The sequence below is a fragment of the Thamnophis sirtalis genome, unplaced genomic scaffold (genome assembly GCF_051295495.1).
Source record: "Thamnophis sirtalis isolate CommonGarterSnake01/CBP01778 unplaced genomic scaffold, rThaSir2_p1.2 scaffold_5, whole genome shotgun sequence".
NCBI lineage: Eukaryota > Metazoa > Chordata > Lepidosauria > Squamata > Natricidae > Thamnophis > Thamnophis sirtalis.
The window spans coordinates 37,605,835-37,624,460 of record NW_028261385.1 but is presented as its reverse complement, the minus strand read 5'-3'; the positions used below and the strand labels follow the sequence as shown (position 1 = coordinate 37,624,460).

At 37.2% G+C, this 18,626-nt stretch overlaps 2 protein-coding genes across 4 annotated transcripts in view; one reads left to right on the top strand and one right to left on the bottom strand.

The window, feature by feature from the left end:
* Positions 1-1,299, bottom strand: part of MSH3 (mutS homolog 3) — a 57,240-nt gene extending 55,941 nt beyond the window's left edge. For 2 of the 3 annotated variants that reach the window (XR_015696671.1, XM_087715678.1), the window contains exon 1: positions 1,166-1,299. Coding sequence is in view for 1 of the 3 variants with exons in the window: in XM_087715678.1 (XP_087571804.1) it covers positions 1,166-1,285 (120 nt within the window). In the remaining 2 variants the exon portion in view is untranslated. Of the gene's footprint in view, positions 1-1,010; positions 1,094-1,165 lie in introns of those variants that run through there. The other variant, XM_087715679.1, reaches the window with a different exon arrangement.
* Positions 1,300-1,336: 37 nt separating this feature from the next.
* On the top strand, positions 1,337-18,143 carry DHFR (dihydrofolate reductase). The gene is made up of 6 exons (XM_087715680.1): positions 1,337-1,722; positions 3,286-3,335; positions 4,827-4,932; positions 8,769-8,895; positions 17,279-17,394; positions 17,610-18,143. Exons 1-6 carry the CDS (start codon positions 1,337-1,339, stop codon positions 17,686-17,688), a joined length of 864 nt encoding a protein of 287 aa, XP_087571806.1. The 3' UTR covers positions 17,689-18,143.
* The last annotated feature ends 483 nt before the right edge of the window (positions 18,144-18,626 follow it).

Sequence of the window (18,626 nt, the reverse complement as noted above, 5' to 3'; positions counted from 1 at the left end):
AGTTACAATGGCACTGAAAAAAGTGATTTAAGACCATTTTTCACACTTATGACCGTTGTAGCATCCCCATGGTCACGTGATCTACATTCAGATGCTTGACAACTGACTCACATTTATGATGGTTGCAGTGTTCCGAGGTCATGTGATCCCCTTTAGCGACCTTCTGATGGGCAAAGTCAATGGGGAAACCAGATTCACTTAACAACCATGTGACTAATTTAACAACCGCAGTGATTCACTTAACAAATGTGGCAAGAAAAGTTGTAAGACGGGGCAAAACAACTTAACACTTAACAAATTTCTCACTTAACAATATTTTGAGCTCAATTGTGGTCATAAGTTTAGAACTACCTGTACTTTGAATGACTGAACAGAAGAGAGATTCCTGAACGTCCTAAGCCCACTGCTGCTGTGATGGGGAGGGAGGAAGCAAGCTGGGTGCTCATTCATTAATTCTGTTAGTACTATTTGGGACTCAGAGTGTAATGAAATTTCAGTATATTTCCACTGGTCTGACTCCATTCACCATCATAGCTGCAGCCAAAACAACTTTGTTGGGTGATCTTGAATTCTAATAGATACGTTTCACAGCATCAAAGAGTAGAATGCAAAGGTCCCAAACTTAATATATATAATTATTATTATTATTTATTGTCAGTGCACAACATATGTACAATGAGATTGGTTGAACTCCCTCAGTGTACACCCCCCCAACACAATACAACTCACAGTGAAGACCAAAAAAAAAAAGAAAGAAAAGAAATGGGGGGGAAAACTCCATAGCCAATAAATCATATTAACAAACACCCACAAACACTTTATATATTTAAAGGCATTTAACTTTTTGAAGAGAAAGCTTTCCAAGTAGGATTAGCAGCTCTGCAACTATTACTACAGCCTGGCTTCTATTAACCATTGGAGAGGTCAATCCCACTAGGCTCAGCGGGTTGTCTCAGTACTTAAAGCTAAAACGGGATGCGGGGGTGAGGGGGAATTACCGCTAAAATTACCCAGCCCGATCACGGTGCCTTAATGGGCCACAACACAGCAAGACTTTCGTGTGCAGGAGTTTTAACGAACGAGGACCCAGCTTCGCCCCGCAGCCTTCACCACCATCGGGGCCGCACCATATGCCGAGCAGCGGCGTTAGAAAGTGCTTTTTCACCTCCTCAGCGGAGCCGCTGGGCTGCAAGGATGCCACCGGCGAGAAGAATTTACTTAACACGGGCTGGTCCCGAGGCCGGTCACCGGGGTTAGGCCGCCTCCTCCTTCGCCCAGGCAGCATCGTAGCCCCGGTGCAAGAACAGAAATATTAAGAAAGTAGCCGCCGCCTGCGATGAGCCGCTTGAGACGAGCCGCGCAGGTGGCCGAGGGAGCTCTAGGAGGACTCGTGTGCCGGCGGCTTCCCAGGCTCTTCCTTCCCGCAACGGATGAAGCGCGGGCGCCGTTAGGTCACAGAAGCGCTCCGACTTCGCCGCTCAGCGAAACCGACCCCACCATCATGGCTGCCAAGACCACCCGCCCTTCTCTCCGCGCGGGAGGCGAGCCTCTCTGCGCATGCTCCGCAGATTTCCTTCATCAGAAGTCTAGCGAGAAAAGGGGTTTGCCGAGTTGCTGCGGCGGGAAAAGAACAATGGTAGTAACCTCTCTGTACTCGATCGTTGCTGTGTCCAACAACATGGGCATCGGAAAAGACGGAAAGCTTCCTTGGCCTCCGCTCAGGTACAGTCCGGCGTCTTTTCTTTCATCCCGCGCTTTACCGCGAAGAGAAAAACCACAACTCCCAGCCTGCATTGCTTTGCCTTGCATTGGAAAGTGCATTGAATTATTTCTCTGAATGGGTGCGGCGTAGCTTAGGAGTTGTAGTTAATGCGACCAGACTTTTTTTTTTAAACCCTGAAGCTAGCAGATATTTTTTAGAGCACGTTTTTTTCTTTAGTAAACTATTGTTATTGCTATTTTCTTTAGTGAACTCTTAACAATAGTTTGTTGTTGAATTCATCTTTCCTCTGCCAGTCCCTAACCAGTGCTACCGCTAAGCTGGGTATATGGAGCATCTGGCGCTTTTCATATAAGCGATTTTCAACGAACTTTTTTTTGCTCCCAGCCAAATAATTAGAAAGTGCTTGAAATCCTTTTACTTTTCAAAGCTCGATACTTCAGTACTGGGCAAAGCAAGAGATAAAATGTCTCCCTACCCACCCTCAGACAGAAATCATCCAGAGTTAAATAATGTGTCAGCAGATCACTGACCTTTGGGACATCAAACTTACAGGTTGCGTTAAGTGGAATAAAGGGCACATTTCGGGTGAGGGTGGAGTTTCTGTGTTGCCCTTCAGGATGTACAAGTAGTCATCAACTTACGACCACAATTGAGCCCCAAATGTATGTTGTTAAGTGAAAAAATTAAGTATTTGCCCCATTTTATGACTTTTCTCGCCACATTTATTAAGCGAAACTCTGCCGTTTTTAAATTGTTAAATTGCACAGTTGTTAAGTTTATCCGGCTTCCCCATTGACTTTGCTTGTCAGAAGATCGTAAAAGGGTGTCATATGATTCCGGGACACTGCAAACGTCATAAATGCAAAAGTTGTCAAAAGCATCTGAATGTAAATCATGTGACTAAAGGTCCTAAGTCACTTTTTTCAGTGCTGCTGTAACTTTGAATGATCACTCAATAGCAATAGCAGTTAGACTTATATACCGCTTCATAGGACTTTCAGCCCTCTCTAAGCGGTTTACAGAGTCAGCATATTGCCCCCAACAACAATCCGGGTCCTCATTTTACCCACCTTGGAAGGATGGAAGGCTGAGTCAACCCTGAGCCGGTGAGATTTGAACAGCCGAACTGCAGTCAGCTGAAGTAGCCTGCAGTGCTGCCTTTAACCACTGCGCCACCTTGGCTCCTAATGACCTGTTGAAAGTCAAGGACTACCTATACTATCTGAAGGAGTAGAATTGAACATTGTAAATAAGAGAATTGCAAGGTAGAGACAGTTGGAAAAATTAAAATTGGCCTGCGTGAATTAACTGCATTAATATTCCTTTGTGGTTTGATACCTTGACGTAAGAGCAGAACTGAAGAACATTAAGGGAGTTTAGATCTTAACATTTCATGGACTTTTTCTATTATCTAGGCAGGCATCCTGGAATTGGGGAAACATTTTATAGGGCTAGGATGTGTGTGTGTGTTGGCACATGATTTAATCAAGTAAGTGTCTCAATATTGAGAGTAATGATACAGAGTGCTCATCATCACAAAATGTGTTTTTGTTTTTGTACAGGAATGAGTACAAGCATTTTCAGAAAATGACAATGACAACTAAAGAAGAAGGTAATAGTGGCTATTTTTTCTGGCTTGGGTGATGGTTGTCATTATTTAGAACAGAGGTAGGGAACTATGGCATCTTTATGACTTGTGGACTTCAACTGGCTCAGGAATTCTGAGAATTGAAGTTCACAAGTCATAAAAGGGCCATAGTTTCTTACTCCTGATTTTAGAAAGAAACTGAATCAAAACATTCTCAAATCCTTCAAAGTAAGTTAGCATAATTCCAAATGTTTAGTAGAATAATTTATTTAAAATGACCCAGAGTAGACCAGTCAAACTGGCGGTCTGTGGGTTGTATGCATCACATGCAGGCCACGCCCACCCCAGCTCCACAAAGGCTGTGATATATCACAATACGTGATGCAATTGAGTTTGAGACCCATGACCTAGATAATAAGGAAATACCTAGCTCTTATGTAATTCTTTCAACCAGAGGCTGCATGACTAAGTGCAGTTTGTGTTCATTTCTAACCTTATTAATGTAAGAATCAATTCATCAGTCCATGTGGTAATAGGATATTAGAACTATCAGTCATGCAGAGGCTTGCCCCAATTTATATTCTGGAGAGAAGGAATAGAAGAGAAAGGTTTAAGAGAGGCTGTTGGAAGGACATTTCTCTACCACCATTTTACAACAAAATAATTTTCAAATCGGGAAAGGATTTTGTGACAGCAATAAAAGCCAATAGAACCATTAAGAAACAATCCCCATACCAGACAAAGAACATCACAGTATCATAAAAAAATCAATAAAAATGTAAAATAGCAATAGCAGTTAGACTTATATACCGCTTCATAGGGCTTTCAGCCCTCTCTAAGCGGTTTACAGAGTCAGCATATCGCCCCCACGGTCTGGGTCCTCATTTCACCCACTTCGGAAGGATGGAAGGCTGAGTCAACCTTGAGCCGGTGAGATTAGAACCGCTGAACTGCAGATAACAGTCAGCTGAAGTGGCCTGCAGTACTGCACCCTAACCACTGCGCCACCTCGCCTCTTGTACAACAAAATAATTTTCAAATCGGGAAAAGATTTTGTGACAGCAATAAAAGCCAATAGAACCATTAAGAAACAATCCCCATACCAGACAAAGAACATCACAATATCATAAAAAAATCAATAAAAATGTAAAATCCAACAATTAGCCAGGAAATAGACTATAAAATATAAAGATGGCTATTTCATACAGAACTTTACATTTTCTTGATACATTTACAATCCAATCCCCAAATCCAAATGTGTATCAGGAATCACAGAAGAAATGCACAACTGAGATCTATTTTTTTTTTTAATGGGAATTTCCCTTCATCAGAAGCCATCCAACTTTTATTTTCTTCTCTAGCTGAGCTTCTTGCAGTGAGCCACTGATATCAAGAGTTTTTCTTCAAAGTTTTGAAAAGTGTAACAATATTGCTTGAAAAGGTTGACTAAATATACCACACTATAACCACTAGGTGTCACTATATAATCACATTAAATATATTTGCATTTTACAGGAAAGCAAAATGTGGTCATAATGGGTAGGAAGACTTGGTTCTCCATCCCTGAGAAAAATCGCCCTTTAAAAAACAGAATTAATATAGTACTAAGTAAAGAACTGAAGTAAGTACCAATGTTGATTTTTTTACAAATATCATTGTAATTCATTTCCTTAAAATCAGCTACAATGAGTAAAGTGATTTTTGAGAGCGATGTTAACACGGTAGCACACCAACTTTTCAACAATTATATTTGATTAACTACAGCATAATTTCCTTGCTCAGAAATACATACAGATTCTGTCACAGAGTTTATTTTTCATTTTAATGTGAGATATTTACAGATATTCCATTTTTACATACTGTATTTTTGATTTTATGAACAGATTACAAACAACTTTGGTTTTTTAGTTAGTATCCCCAATAAATTTATGTTAATTTTAGTGCATTAATAATGCATATATATTTTATTAAGGTTATTTTTAGCACCAAAATAATATGTATATTATTTCCTTGAGTTTTAAAAACAGTGTAATCTGGGGAAACTCCACACTAATATATCAGCAGGTTCTTATGGCTAAGTTACTTGCTATTCCAAATCAAAGTGCCTTTCCTCTTCGCTATAACTTCTTATAACTATTGCCGAAGGGCAGTAATTCAAGTAGGGTTCCAAAAGCAGATACGTGATTGACATAAATGATGTATTTCATGCCAGGCAAAAAACCAACATATGAGACCTAAAAAATATTCAGCCTAATTTTAAATAAATAAATAAATTTGGAATTCAAGTTTAATTAATGTTTATGTTGCTTTCAATTTTATGAGTTTGTTATATTTAATGTATATTTCCAAGCATTTTGAAGGATTATGCTAGCTTGTTTAATTTATCTCTTGTTTTAAAGCTTTAATATTTTAACTTTATTGCATTAAAATTGAATACTGCCGGACTTTCATGGATGAGCACTATTTTAATTAACTTAAATTGGGCAGGGGGAGACTTAGTCAACTAGGCAGGAGTTGGTAGAGCCGGGATTCAACCTCTGGGCTGCAAGCCACAAATGGTAGTGAGCTGTTTGTAACTGAGTTGCAGAAACGACAGGCAAGCGTGCATGTACATCCCCACTGCCAACCCCGCCACTCCACAAAGCTGGAAAAGTTGGTGAATTTTGGAGCAGAGTATTCTAGCTCTAGAAAGTGGGTTTGCCCTCTGCTGGTTTGATTGGAAGAACAAATTTCCATGAATCAAATGCACTCACAGATACATGAAGCCCATTTAGAAACAAAAAAAAAAATCCTTCTACAAATTAACTTTATTAAGAGTTGGGGGTTTTTATGCTTGGCTACTATGTGTTTTATTTTTTTATGGGATGCATATTCTATTTTATTGTAAGCTATCTAGTGTACGTATGTGAGATGAATAGTGATATAAATATATAAATTTACACAGACATAAAATCCTTTCATGTGATGTTGGAAGTAAAAAATAAGAGAAAGACAGTTATTCTGTCCCAAGAACAGACTGCTTTCAATAATCAATTATTTCTAAAAGCTGCTTTTAATATTTTTACTCATATGTCAAGATAATTTGTACAGTATTCTCAGTTCCACTGTTTTCTAAAAAAAATAGGCAACACTTTCATTTGCTGTCCTTAATTCGTATGTGGCTGATTTGAATACGTTTTGTTTAAGAACATAAGAAATGTCCTACCGGATCGTTCTCCTGGCCCATCTAGTCTAGCAATCTATTCTCACAGTGCCAACCAACTGTACAAGGAAGCCCTCTATTGTCCCAAGATAGTCTTCAAATCTTGCTAGTGTCAAAGCTAATAGCTGTTGATTCCCATGATTTTCATGAAAAGCTCCAACCCTTTTTTGAAGCCAACATAGCTGGTAGCCAGCATCACATGTAATTTTAAATATGGAGAAGAAGGGAGTAGAGTCTGTACAGTGAGCAAACAATCCATCAGGTCCTGCTGGATGATGATGAGGCTCAATTGTCTCATGAAGGGGCCTTGGTTATATGCTATCTGAGGTAGCACCGCAACAAGGTCTTGGCTGGTTGCTTTGTTCCAAAGGAACATAGGCACTGCCTTATCCTGCTGCTTTTTGTTTTTTGTAATAGCAGTGAGGACTGGGCTGCCCCAATATTGATATGCTTCCCAAACAGATAGGACTACCCTGTGAACCTGTGATTAGCTACAGTCCCTGCCTCTGCCCCTACAGCTTCTCTCTTGGAACGGTTCTGTAAAAAAAAATATAAACCACTGAGGAAACTCCCCCCACATACTGTTGCCTGGAACCAGCCTTGTCTTTTCCCTCACAGCCTGCAAAGTAAAAGAGTGGATTTGCTTCCTGGCCATCATATTTCAAAGGCCCGTAAAGGAGACTTCTAGCCTCGTGGCTCTGCTGTTTCACCATATAAAATGGTGACAACACCAAGAATCTCAGTCTAACTCAATAGTAACACTCCAGATTTAGGGACCTGTTGTGACTCAGCAGCAGTCTTCTGGGAGTCTTTTCGGATTGCAAGATTAACGATGCAGCTGGGGCTCGTTAGTGGGGTTTTGGAGATAAAAGGACGGATGCTGCCACGCCCTAGTCACAGGAGTCAACGTTCCTTCGTGCGTTCCTTGGTTGGTACAACATTGCTTGATCATCAATTGTGGTTTATGTAAGATACACTTGGATAAGTGCTTTGTGTTTCCTGTAACCCTGATTCAAGGCTACACTTGGAGAAGTGCATTGCTTGTAAGAGTTGTTTTGTATTCTGCTATCTGGTCAGAGACTGTATTTATGTTATTTTGGACTCGAAGCCAGTCTGAGCTGAGAACTGATAAAGAAAGTTCCTTTTAAGTTACGAGCCGTGAAGGGGGGACAGAACAGGGACCATACCTCAAAAATTAGGAACCATGGCAGAACTCTTTCTTTTAAGCAGTTTTGTGGGGAAAAGGTGAGAGGGATAGCTGATACCCAAACAAAGTACATGATATATCTTCCCCTTTGGTTGCCCTTAACATCTGGAATATAACATCTCTTCAGTGAAATATTGAACTATATTCAACTGAAGTCAATGCATGCATTGGTACATAATGAAGTCTTGAATCTTGCCCTTAATCTTTTCCTGTTAATCCCAAAGGTGCTTTTTCAAGAGGCAATTGGACTTCTGTGTTTTTCTTTAGAGACATTTCACTTCTCATCCAAGAAGTTTCTTCAGCTGTGATATACCCGAAGGATAAAACATGCAGACACAAACTGAGCAATGTGGTGTGTGCAGCAGAATGCAGTGAGACATGTGCAGAGCGATACATTGGGAAACAAAACAACCCCTTTAAAACCACATGGCACAACATAAGAAAACAAACTGATCAGGGCAAGATCCAGCAGTCCATCTGCATTTAAAAGACAAAGGCCACTCTTGAAGACAGCAATGTCCACATTTTGGACAAAGAGGACTGCTGGTTTGAAAGAGGATCATTGAGGCCATGTCAAAAATGAACAGCCCTCTCAACTGGGGGAGGGATACCACATCATCTATCTCCAGTCTATAACACAGTCCTTTCAGCAATTCCAAGAAGGTTCTGCACCGATTTACATTACTCAGATGACCTTGAGGACACAGATAAAGCTCCAGGTGGCCTCAACGACACTCTAAAAGAATGCTAATACCAGCTGTCTGAAAGGAATATAAATCCTTCTATTTCCTACCATCCAGTCAGAGCTGAAGAAGATTCTTGTATGAGAAGTGAAATGTCTTCAAAGAAAAATAGTTCAGTTTTTCAGTTGCCTCTTGGAAAAACACCTTTGGGATAACTATGACCTGGATGACTGAAAATCTCCATAGACTTTTCCTGTTACGTTTATCTTTTGGTAGCAGAAAGATACCTCAAAGTGAGCCCATGCTACATCTATGCCCCCCAATGTCCTTGGATTTTAATTGATATCATGTGTTTATGCTTTAAGGGATGTTCCTGAAGGAGCCCATTACTTGGCTAAAAGCCTGGAAGAAGCCCTAGATCATCTTGAAACACCAGAGATGAAAAGAAAGGTAGACAAGGTTTGGATAGTTGGAGGAAGTTCAATATATAAGGTATGATTTAAACACAGAACATCTTTAAATAATCTAATAATCAGAGATTAACTTTTGGGGATTCATTAGTTGTTTTATAACAGTTCCCAGGTTTCGCAGAATATGTTAATTTTTTTCCTTATCTTTCTTTTCAACTTAATAAAGTTAAATCTGTTTGGATAAAATTCATAATGGCGATGCAAAAAAAATCAAATCATCATTATTGAATTGTAAAGGACATAAAGGCCAGTAAGATAAATTAATACAATTTAAACTGCAACTGATCCATTGTTACAATTTGATTAAAATATTCCTGCAATAAATGGTTCCATTTTATAAATGTTCTAATTCTATTTACTGATTCTGTTATTTACCTAAATTATATAAAATGCATGAAAGTCACCAAATATAACGATGTCAAGAGCCCACTCTTCATTTTTGTTTTTGTTTTAATTTTGGGCCATAGCAATCTAATTATTACAAATCCTTTATTAGTTTGGAATGTTATATCCTTAATATAGCAAATAAAATCATAAATGGTAACAAGATATTGTAATATGATGACTTCTATTAGATAAATATTTTGTTCATAACTAATTTAGCATTCTCAGAATCTGGTTTATGGTTTATTGATATGTGTCCTTAATATTTTTAAGCTTTTGTTCAAATTGATTACATGTATCTTGTAAATATATTTTTCTTACATGCTTAAAAGTTTCACTGAGATCAATAAAATGTTTCAAATATACATGTCTAAACAAACGCTAAAACTAAAGCCCTTTGGAACATCTTACTCTCTAAGACCAGAGGTGGTATTCAGCAGGATCTGATCAGTTCTGGAGAACCGGTAGCAGAAATTTTGAGTAGTTCGGAGAACCGGTAAATACCGCCTCTGACTGGCCCTGTCCCTATCTATTCATCTAGTCCCAGCTGATTGGGAGGAAATAAGAATTTTGCAGTAACCTTCCCCTGGTGTGGGGTGGGAATGGAGTTTTTACAGTATCCTTCCCTTGCCATGCCCACCAAGCCACATCTGCCAAGCCACACCCGCCAAGCCATGCCCACAGAACTGGTAGTAAAAATTTTGAATCCCACCACTGTCTAAGACAGTGATGGTTAACCTTTTTGAGTGTCCAAAGTGCGCGTCCATGCCCCAATCCCCAAAATGCATGTGATCATTCCCCCGTATACGCCCCGTTCCCCATGCATCCATCCCACGTGCATGCACCCCCCCCACACACCCCATTTTGCTTCCAAGTTGGTGCAGGAAGCTTTACAGGCCCAAATTGGTCCTATTTTGGCTTCCAGGTTGGTGCGGTCGGCAGAAATGGAGTAGAAAGATAGGATGCGCTGGGGAAGGGTAACTTGCGGAGATCAAGGAAGGCACAGGCAGTAGAAATGGAGTAGAAAGTTAGGGCACACTACGGGGGGAACCTCCAGAGATCATGGAAGGAATGGATGGCAGAAATGGAGTAAAAAGGTAGGGCGCGCTGGGGGAGAACCTCCAGACATCGGGAAAGGCATGGGAGGCAGAAATGGAGGAGAAAGGTAGGGCACATTGCAGAGATTAGGGATTAGGGAAGACCCCGCGCATGCGCGTGAGAGACCCAAAGACCAGTTGGCCAATGGGAGGTATGCATGGTGGAGCTGGGCTGGCCGAAGGCTGGTGTGCCCACAGAGAGGGCTTTGTGTGCCACCTGTGGCACATATGGCATAGGTTCACGATCATCATGGCTCTAAGATAAGGTCTGTGTCCATCCTCCTATCCTTCCACAAGAGCCTGAAGATCTGATTCTCCTGGTTGGCCTGGGGACCAGATGGGAGAATTCCATACTAGAGGTGGCTGGTGCATTGATAGCAGACTACTCCTCCCCCTTCCTGCTTTCTACTCTCCAGAAAGAGTAGCAAAATAGGCAGCACATAAATTTAACAAATAAGTAATAATAAATGTCTATGGAGATTCTCAGTAATCCAGGTTGTGGTTGTCCCAAAAGTGCTTTTTCAAAAGACAAATGAACTTTGTTTTTTCCTTGAAGACGTTTCACTTCTCACCCAAGAAACTTCTTCAGCTGAGAAAGCTTCTTGGATGGGATGCAAAATATCTTCAAGGAAAAAACAAAGTCCAGTTTTCTTTTGGGAAAAAAAAGCACTTTTGAGATAATTAATAATAAATAATACATAAATAAACACCAAAAAAATTAAAATTATATTTAAAAAATAAAACTATTTTTAAGATAAGGTAGTTTTTAACTTATGACCACAAATGGAACTGAAATTTTTGTCACTAAGCAATTCAATCATTAAGTAAATCATTATGTGACCAAACCCAATTTTCAATTTACACATCCAGTGTCAGCGCTATCATGCCTTCTCTGGCTGCACATGTTACTCTGCTAAGCAAATAATTCCCTCACCACTGTCAAACCATTCACTAAGGCTGCATTACTATTACTATTAGTCTTCTCATCATTCCTATCACTCATCTCCTCCCACTTATGACTGCAAGACTGTAACTTTGTTGCCTATATCCTTACGATTTATACTGATGTTGTTTCCAGATTGCTTAATGATATGACTATCATTAAGTGTTGTACCTAAGGATTCTTGACTAATATATCTTGTCTTTTTATGTACACTGAGAGCATATGCACCAAAGACAAATTCCTTGTGTGTCTAATCACACTTGGCCAATAAAGAATTCTATTCTATTCTATTCTATTCATCCAAGAAGGACAGTGATGTAATTTGTAAATGATTTCATTCCTTAGAGGACCCCGTTAATTTCCTCAGGATTCATAGGCTGAAAAGAATCCCAAGTAATCGTACTAGTACCTTGGTTATCTTATAAGGTTTTGCCCATTCGGTTTCCAGCTCAGAGTGAATATAAGTGATTTTGCCTTAAAGTGTGTTTCAAATTGTTTTCAAACACCAGCAAATAATATTGTCCGATGGCCTACTTACAATCCACCTAAGGAAAGGTGTGTTGTAATTTGAATATGTGACTTTTTGTTAGCTTTCCCTATGCTTATCGGAAGCCAGCAGGAAGTTTCAAATCCCACACATATGAGATCCTTGCTTAATGACCTGTCATCTTTGCTTAAAAAGGCAACAGGGACTGCCAGGATTGCTGTCACTGGGGACTGGGGAGGACCAAAAACGAGCAAAAAAACGGCCCTCTGTATGTCTATTTTAGCAAAGGGGGTGGGATTTAGGTAAGCCAAAAATGCTATATTCAGTATATAAGACTCACACACATTTCCACCCTCTTTTTTGAGGGAAAAAGGTGCGTCTTATACTCTGAAAAATATAGTAGATGTGGGGAAAAAGGAGGTATGACAGATATCTATGGGCGGTGGGTTGGACATGCCTGCTCTATGTCATGAGTGGGAAGTATTAAAAATGAATTACTCATGGATATTCATTATCTGTTGGTAATGGATATTAACACATTTATTTGATATAATCCAATTTTCAATAGAGCATTGCTTTTGAAATTTTTCATTTTATAAAACTGCAGAAAATGTTTAGGAAAACCATTGCCAGGTTAGCTTGCAGCACAAATTTTTAGCCAAGTTACATTTATTTAATAATAATCTCGCCAATTTCTAAATCTAGCTGTAAAATGTTATTTGGGTTGGAAATGTATATGTACATATAGTTTCAATGTGGATTATCATTTAGATCTTTCATTTAGTATGAGTTGAAAATATATAGATTGAACTTACTACCGCACCACCTATTTCAGTAAGCTTGTGAAAATATCCATATACTTTTTATGCAGCCTTTACCAATTTTATATGCAGAAAGACAAAAAGCTAATGGTTTAAAATGACCAGGTTCAAAACTGCTGAACAGATTTTTCTGAGCAGAGACTCATGAACAGCTGTCAGTGGCAAATAATTAGTCAAGTTTATTTTATACTGCAAGAGAGAACGTCACCTGACTCATTTCGATTAATGCATTGTGCAAAGTGTTACTCATTTCCAATGAGAACAAGAGATGTGATATTTAACTTATCAGTTAGTGAATAATGAGAAATGAAGGTCTTTTGTTACCCATGCTAACAAAATACTTTACTCCTCATCTAAAAAGCAATGTTTTTTAAATCTTCAAAAAACATATTTTCCTCTTTCTGTTTAGTATGGTTTTAGATCTTTCCCCCCATATTTTCATATAATTAATATAATAAATATCAAGCACATGACGGACTTGTATTTCGTGACAAAATAGTTTACTCTGTGCTATATTGCAGAAAGCATTTTTACTAAACTCTACATTGAATAGAACCCTAAAGCCAGAATCTGTAGGAATTATGGGAGAAGTGTTATAAATTTGAGCAAAGAAGCAAGAACATAAATATAGATGCAGCCTCAGTGTAACCCATATGTTTTAACAAATATGGTTGTAATTATTAGTTTCAGCCAATACCAAGATGTAATGTTTTTGTTTTGTTTGCATTTATGTACCAACAATATCTAGATATAGTTTTTATCACTAATCTATGTAATTAGCACTGGGAATGCTGTTTTTAATCCATAAGTAAAGATATTAAAGACTTATTAATAGTTTATTCATAATTATACAAAATTACTTGAAAATGTTATACCAAAACTAAATCAGCAACATATTTGCAAGATAGATAAATCCTAATAATAGCTCTGCTTAAATAAAGGAATCCTTTTTCTATACAATACAATAGCAGAGTTGGAATGGACCTTGGAGATCTTCTAGTCCAACCCCCTGCCTAGGCAGGAAACCCTATACCGTTTCAGACAAATGACTATCCAACATCTTCTTAAAGACTTCCAGTGTTGGAGCATTCACAACTTCTGGAAAAAGCTGTTCCACTGATTAATTGTTCTAACTATCAGGAAATTTCTCCTCAGTCCTAAAATGATTTGTATACATTTAGAGCAATTACATTGGAGATTTGAATATATAAACAAATATCACCATTCTATAAAACGTTTTGTATGATAATGCATCCAGCAGTAGCTGTATCTTCCTGCTGCTAGAAAGAAGCAAGGCTCATAGGATTAAAGTTTTAGCCAGATTGCTGATGATCTCAGGTTCTTCATCCAGCAGAGTCAAAAGTCATATTTTGCCTTGACCTCATTTTCAAGAGAGAAATGTTGAGGACAGGGATATTACAGTAAAGCACAGCAATTTCACCTCAATTCCCAGGTAGTTCTTCCAATATCCATGCTAGAGAGAATTATATAATTTTGTGCCACCAGGTTAGGAAAAACTAATCAACAACTAGCAGGCAGGTAGCTTTACTCTGGTAAACAAACCTGTCTCAGTAATTTGGGGGTGACTGCAATGCCTAGACCAAGGCTGAGGCATTTTTTTTTCTAAAGAGATTCATTATTTCCCCCCTCCACTGGGCATAGGAGGACTCTACACAATGAATATGAGTATTGCCAAAGATGAACAATGGCATCATTTTGTCTGTAGCACATTTTTTTTCTTTCTGACCAGCATAAAGCTGTACAAAAGTAATAGAATAAGACGAGGGATGTTATGAAATAATCTCAAGTTCCCTATTCCTGATTTTACACACTAACAAGTGTAATGCTTTAATGTATAGGATCAAACACTAAAAATAATATACAGCTTTATATTTTGGTATAAGAGTAAAACTGATAATCTTGTACATATCTTGTTGATTTGTTATTACTTTGGAACAGGTGTGAAGGAAGGGGTTAAGGTATGACTCATTGATAGAATCACTTTGAACATTCTGTATTTTTGTGTTTTTCAAAATGTTTAACATTTTGAAGTTGTATTCTGAAAAAAAGAGATTTAACATCTGGTAAAATGTAGCAAGTTTATACTATGTTGTTGGACTGGATTAATTTTGGAGTAAATTAGAACATATTGTAATCTGTTTCTTTTATATTGTACATAAAAATTAAAATAAATATGAGTAGATATAATCTATTGCATGTGAATCAAGGATATATATAGGAGTCATTGCTGTTTTCATATTTTATCTCTCCTTATATTCATCTGAATGATTATAGCATGGAATAATTTGGTTCTCCAATAATGGAAATATTAGTTCAAATTATGTTAATGGTGGCCCAATAACAAATTATATCTTAGTTGATAGCAAATTCTGTTTGCTGTCATGAATACTTTGACTATAATGAACATTATATAATAATCTCAGTCATTGGAAAGTTTTTGCACAAAAATTAATCTGATTATATAGAAAAAAGGTTGATAAAAACATTAAAGTGTTGTAACATATAAATCTCATTTTATCAAAATAAGGGTCAGCAATTTGGTGGTTCCACCATCACAAGAACATAATACTTTCATGTAATGAATTTTTTTGAACATCTTTGAGAGACACCTAAGTAATCTCAAATCAACTAATTTAGTGTATTTGGATATTCTGCTATCCTAAATATGGGATTCTTATCCAGGTTCTTTATCTGACTATTTTAATATCCTTCTCGTAGTGCAAAATCAGCAGTATCTTAAAAGAGAACCCATAGTGCAATTTATTCTTGCCTCAAGTCCTGGAGGACCAAATAAGTAACAACCAAAATTAATACTATAAACCTTTGTGAACCCAAAAAACAAAAATGCTCTAGCACAAAGTTAAAAAGGAAAACATTTCCAATATAATTTTAAGTAAATAAGAAAACTTGCTCAACCAGTTAACTTTAAGGGAACTGAATTTACTCACCATGAAAACAAGTCAATATATAATCTCCTGCCATTTCTTCTTCCACCAATCGACATGTGTGTTGTTTCAGGCAGAAATGGTAGTTCTTCACAATAGTGCTGATCCTGATTGTCCCAGCACAGGTTTTGGTCCAACATGACAGAGGTGTGAGGGGGACACAAAGCAGCCCCCAACCTTTTGGGCACCAGGGACCGGTTCCATAGAGAGAGGTTTTTCTGTGGACCAGAGGGGACATGGTTTCGTGTACTGCCTGCATCCTGCAGATGGGGCTTCACGTGTTTGCATGGCCTAGTTTCTGGCATGGTGCCGGACCATGGACCGAGGGTTAGGGACTCCTGCTGTAGCACACATACCTGAGGTAAATAACCAGGATATGAGTCTTGTTCAGTTGTGTTATATAATTGCATTCTTGCTGCTGTCTTTATTCCTAATAGCATTTATCAGTTATATGGCCCTACCACATATTATTGAATTAAGCTTTTTTTTAAATTTGCATAGATTGTAAACCAACCAAGCACAGTATATTAAAATGTTAATAGTACTGCTCAGTTTTGGAAGAATGTAATGAGAATATTACTGAATAGCATGATACTAGGCAAATCTTATTTGATACTTTTTCTTGGCTAGTAGTAAATGATAGAACTGTAGCCAGTGAAAATGTTTTTCTTCTTTTTCACCTGAAGACATTTATAATTAGAGCAGTCATGTTCTCTGTAAGTGCTTACGCTTAAAATATTGGATTAGGTCTGCATGAACTGGCATTTGTCAAAGCTGTAGTTAATAATGCATTAAGTGAATTTTCTTGAAATTAAGTATTTAGTGAAAGAAAAGCAGGAAAGTGAGCTTAACAGATAAGACTATACTATCTACTAATTTTCATACTATTTTACAATAAATGTTTCTCTTTGTATCTAGAAACTAAAGAAAATCACTGATCAAGAGACACATTGTTTCAAAATGGTTTACTTCTATCACAATAAAGGAAAATATTTGTAGCTCAGGGTTGATATGAGGTTTCCTTGGCACTCTGAGCTTGGTTGTTTTCTAGCACTGATGATGTTACCTAGTTTGGTTATAAAACAACTGCAAGGAAACAACCAATGTCAGAGAGCACCAAGGAACCCTCCTATATATCACAATATTTTTATTTACAATATTATTTTTAACATGATGCTACAAAATAAACTCTTCATAGGATATATTATCGAGTCATGAAAACATTTTTTTTATTTTATATTAATGTACATCTTGCCCATGCTAACTCATGGTTCCTTTAATCATTGTTTTCTCAATTAACCAATTTGCCTAAATGTCCATTCTGAGCTAGCCAACTATACTTTAGTGTACTCTAATATGTCTGAAGACCCAGCCATATAGTGCAAAATATGGAGGAAATGTTTGTATTAGTGAGTTGGTAATAAACAAAGGGGTTTTTTTTCTGTCCTGTTGTGACTTTCAGATACTACTACATAATTAATGTTGGGATGGGCAGTTCTCCTATTCCAGCAAACTTATTCTTGTGTTTTTAGGAACAGATCTTCAGCCTTTTCATTCTTTGGATATTTAAGTCCAAAATTTATTTTTCTTTAAATTAAACATATTATTAAAACTGCTTACCAAAATGATGTTAATGTTCAGAGAACAAATATTTTTCATGTTGCTAAATAACTAAAACTCATTCCCTATGTCTTGCTCTTTTCAAAGGAAGCAATGGAGAGGCCAACCCATCACCAATTGTTTGTGACAAGAATTATGCATGACTTTGAAAGTGATACATTTTTTCCAGAAATTGATCTTAAAAAATATAGACTTCTACCTAAGTAAGTATTATATAGACAAAAAAATATTGCATCAATTCACTGTATTTATACTAGCAATATAAAATGTTTCATTGATTTACCTCTACTGAAGCAAAACTTGAAGAAATACATTTGGTTTATGAGTATGGTTTACACAGTATGAGTAAAAAATAACATTTCATGTTACTTTCAATTTAAAATGTATTTATCCACTAAATTATTATTTGTCTCTCAAGTTATACAGGTATCCCTGCTGATATTCAGGAAGAGAATGGAATTCAGTATAAATTTGAAGTTTATGAAAATATCATCTAGACCTTATTTGATAAGAGCAAAATTACCCTGTAGATCTAAATCTATTTGCAGAATTTATCAAGACTTTTGCCTGCATTTTATTCTCTACAAGAAGAAGAAAAAAGTGCCTTTGTGCTCATCCTTCCCCAATTCATTGAAGCTATTGTACAAAGAAAAAACATTTTCCCTGTAGCAGCTCTACTGAGAATAGCTGCCACTTGTATAAGTAAAAAAAGATTTATTTGCAAATATAGCTCAGTTTAGCTGTTGAAAATTGGAAGAGGAGCATCTGTATTACATATTTCATGCCAGAAAGCAGGTGAAAATCAAAATTCTGAAGGTCGTAAGATGTATTTCTGAATTAATGTTAATTATTAAAAAGATAAAAGAAGTTTCTCTTCTATTGTTCAATTGCAGCTCTTTTGTGTTCATAAATATGTGTACTATCAAATACATTCCATTTTATTTTTCATGAATAAAACTGTTCTAAAATCCTGTTTTTTGAAAAATAAGTCTATTTGTCAGATATACATGTATAAATTATACATGTATCTGTCTGTCTGTCTGTCTGTCTATCTATCTCTATCTATCTATCTATCTATCTATCTATCTATCTATCTATCTATCTATCTATCTATCTATCTATCTATCTATATATATATAATGTTAAAACATTTGATCTGTTTGTGTCAAGAATAATTAGGCAATTTTCCAAATGTTGTAGTGCTGTCATTTGTATTAATGATGACAGATACCAGGAATTGTAGATCAGAAGTTCTGGAAAGTTATAAATCCCATACTCCAGATTTATATACATAAATAGTCATTGCATGTATTTAGGCTTAACCCATATTAATGCAGAATTCTGCGACAGTGATCCACATTCATGAAAGATTCACAGATTGTACTAAGCTATGGCTTGCTAAAGAAGGTAGAGCTGGCTAAAATTCATACAAAAT

Bases quoted from the DNA above. Each gene is read 5' to 3' on its own strand.
- DHFR (XM_087715680.1), top strand. From the start codon at position 1,337: ATGAGCCGCTTGAGACGAGCCGCGCAGGTGGCCGAGGGAGCTCTAGGA. The intron at 8,896-17,278 runs GTATGATTTAAA...CTCTTTTCAAAG, and splicing joins GAGGAAGTTCAATATATAAG to GAAGCAATGGAGAGGCCAAC. The intron at 17,395-17,609 runs GTAAGTATTATA...TTGTCTCTCAAG, and splicing joins AAATATAGACTTCTACCTAA to TTATACAGGTATCCCTGCTG.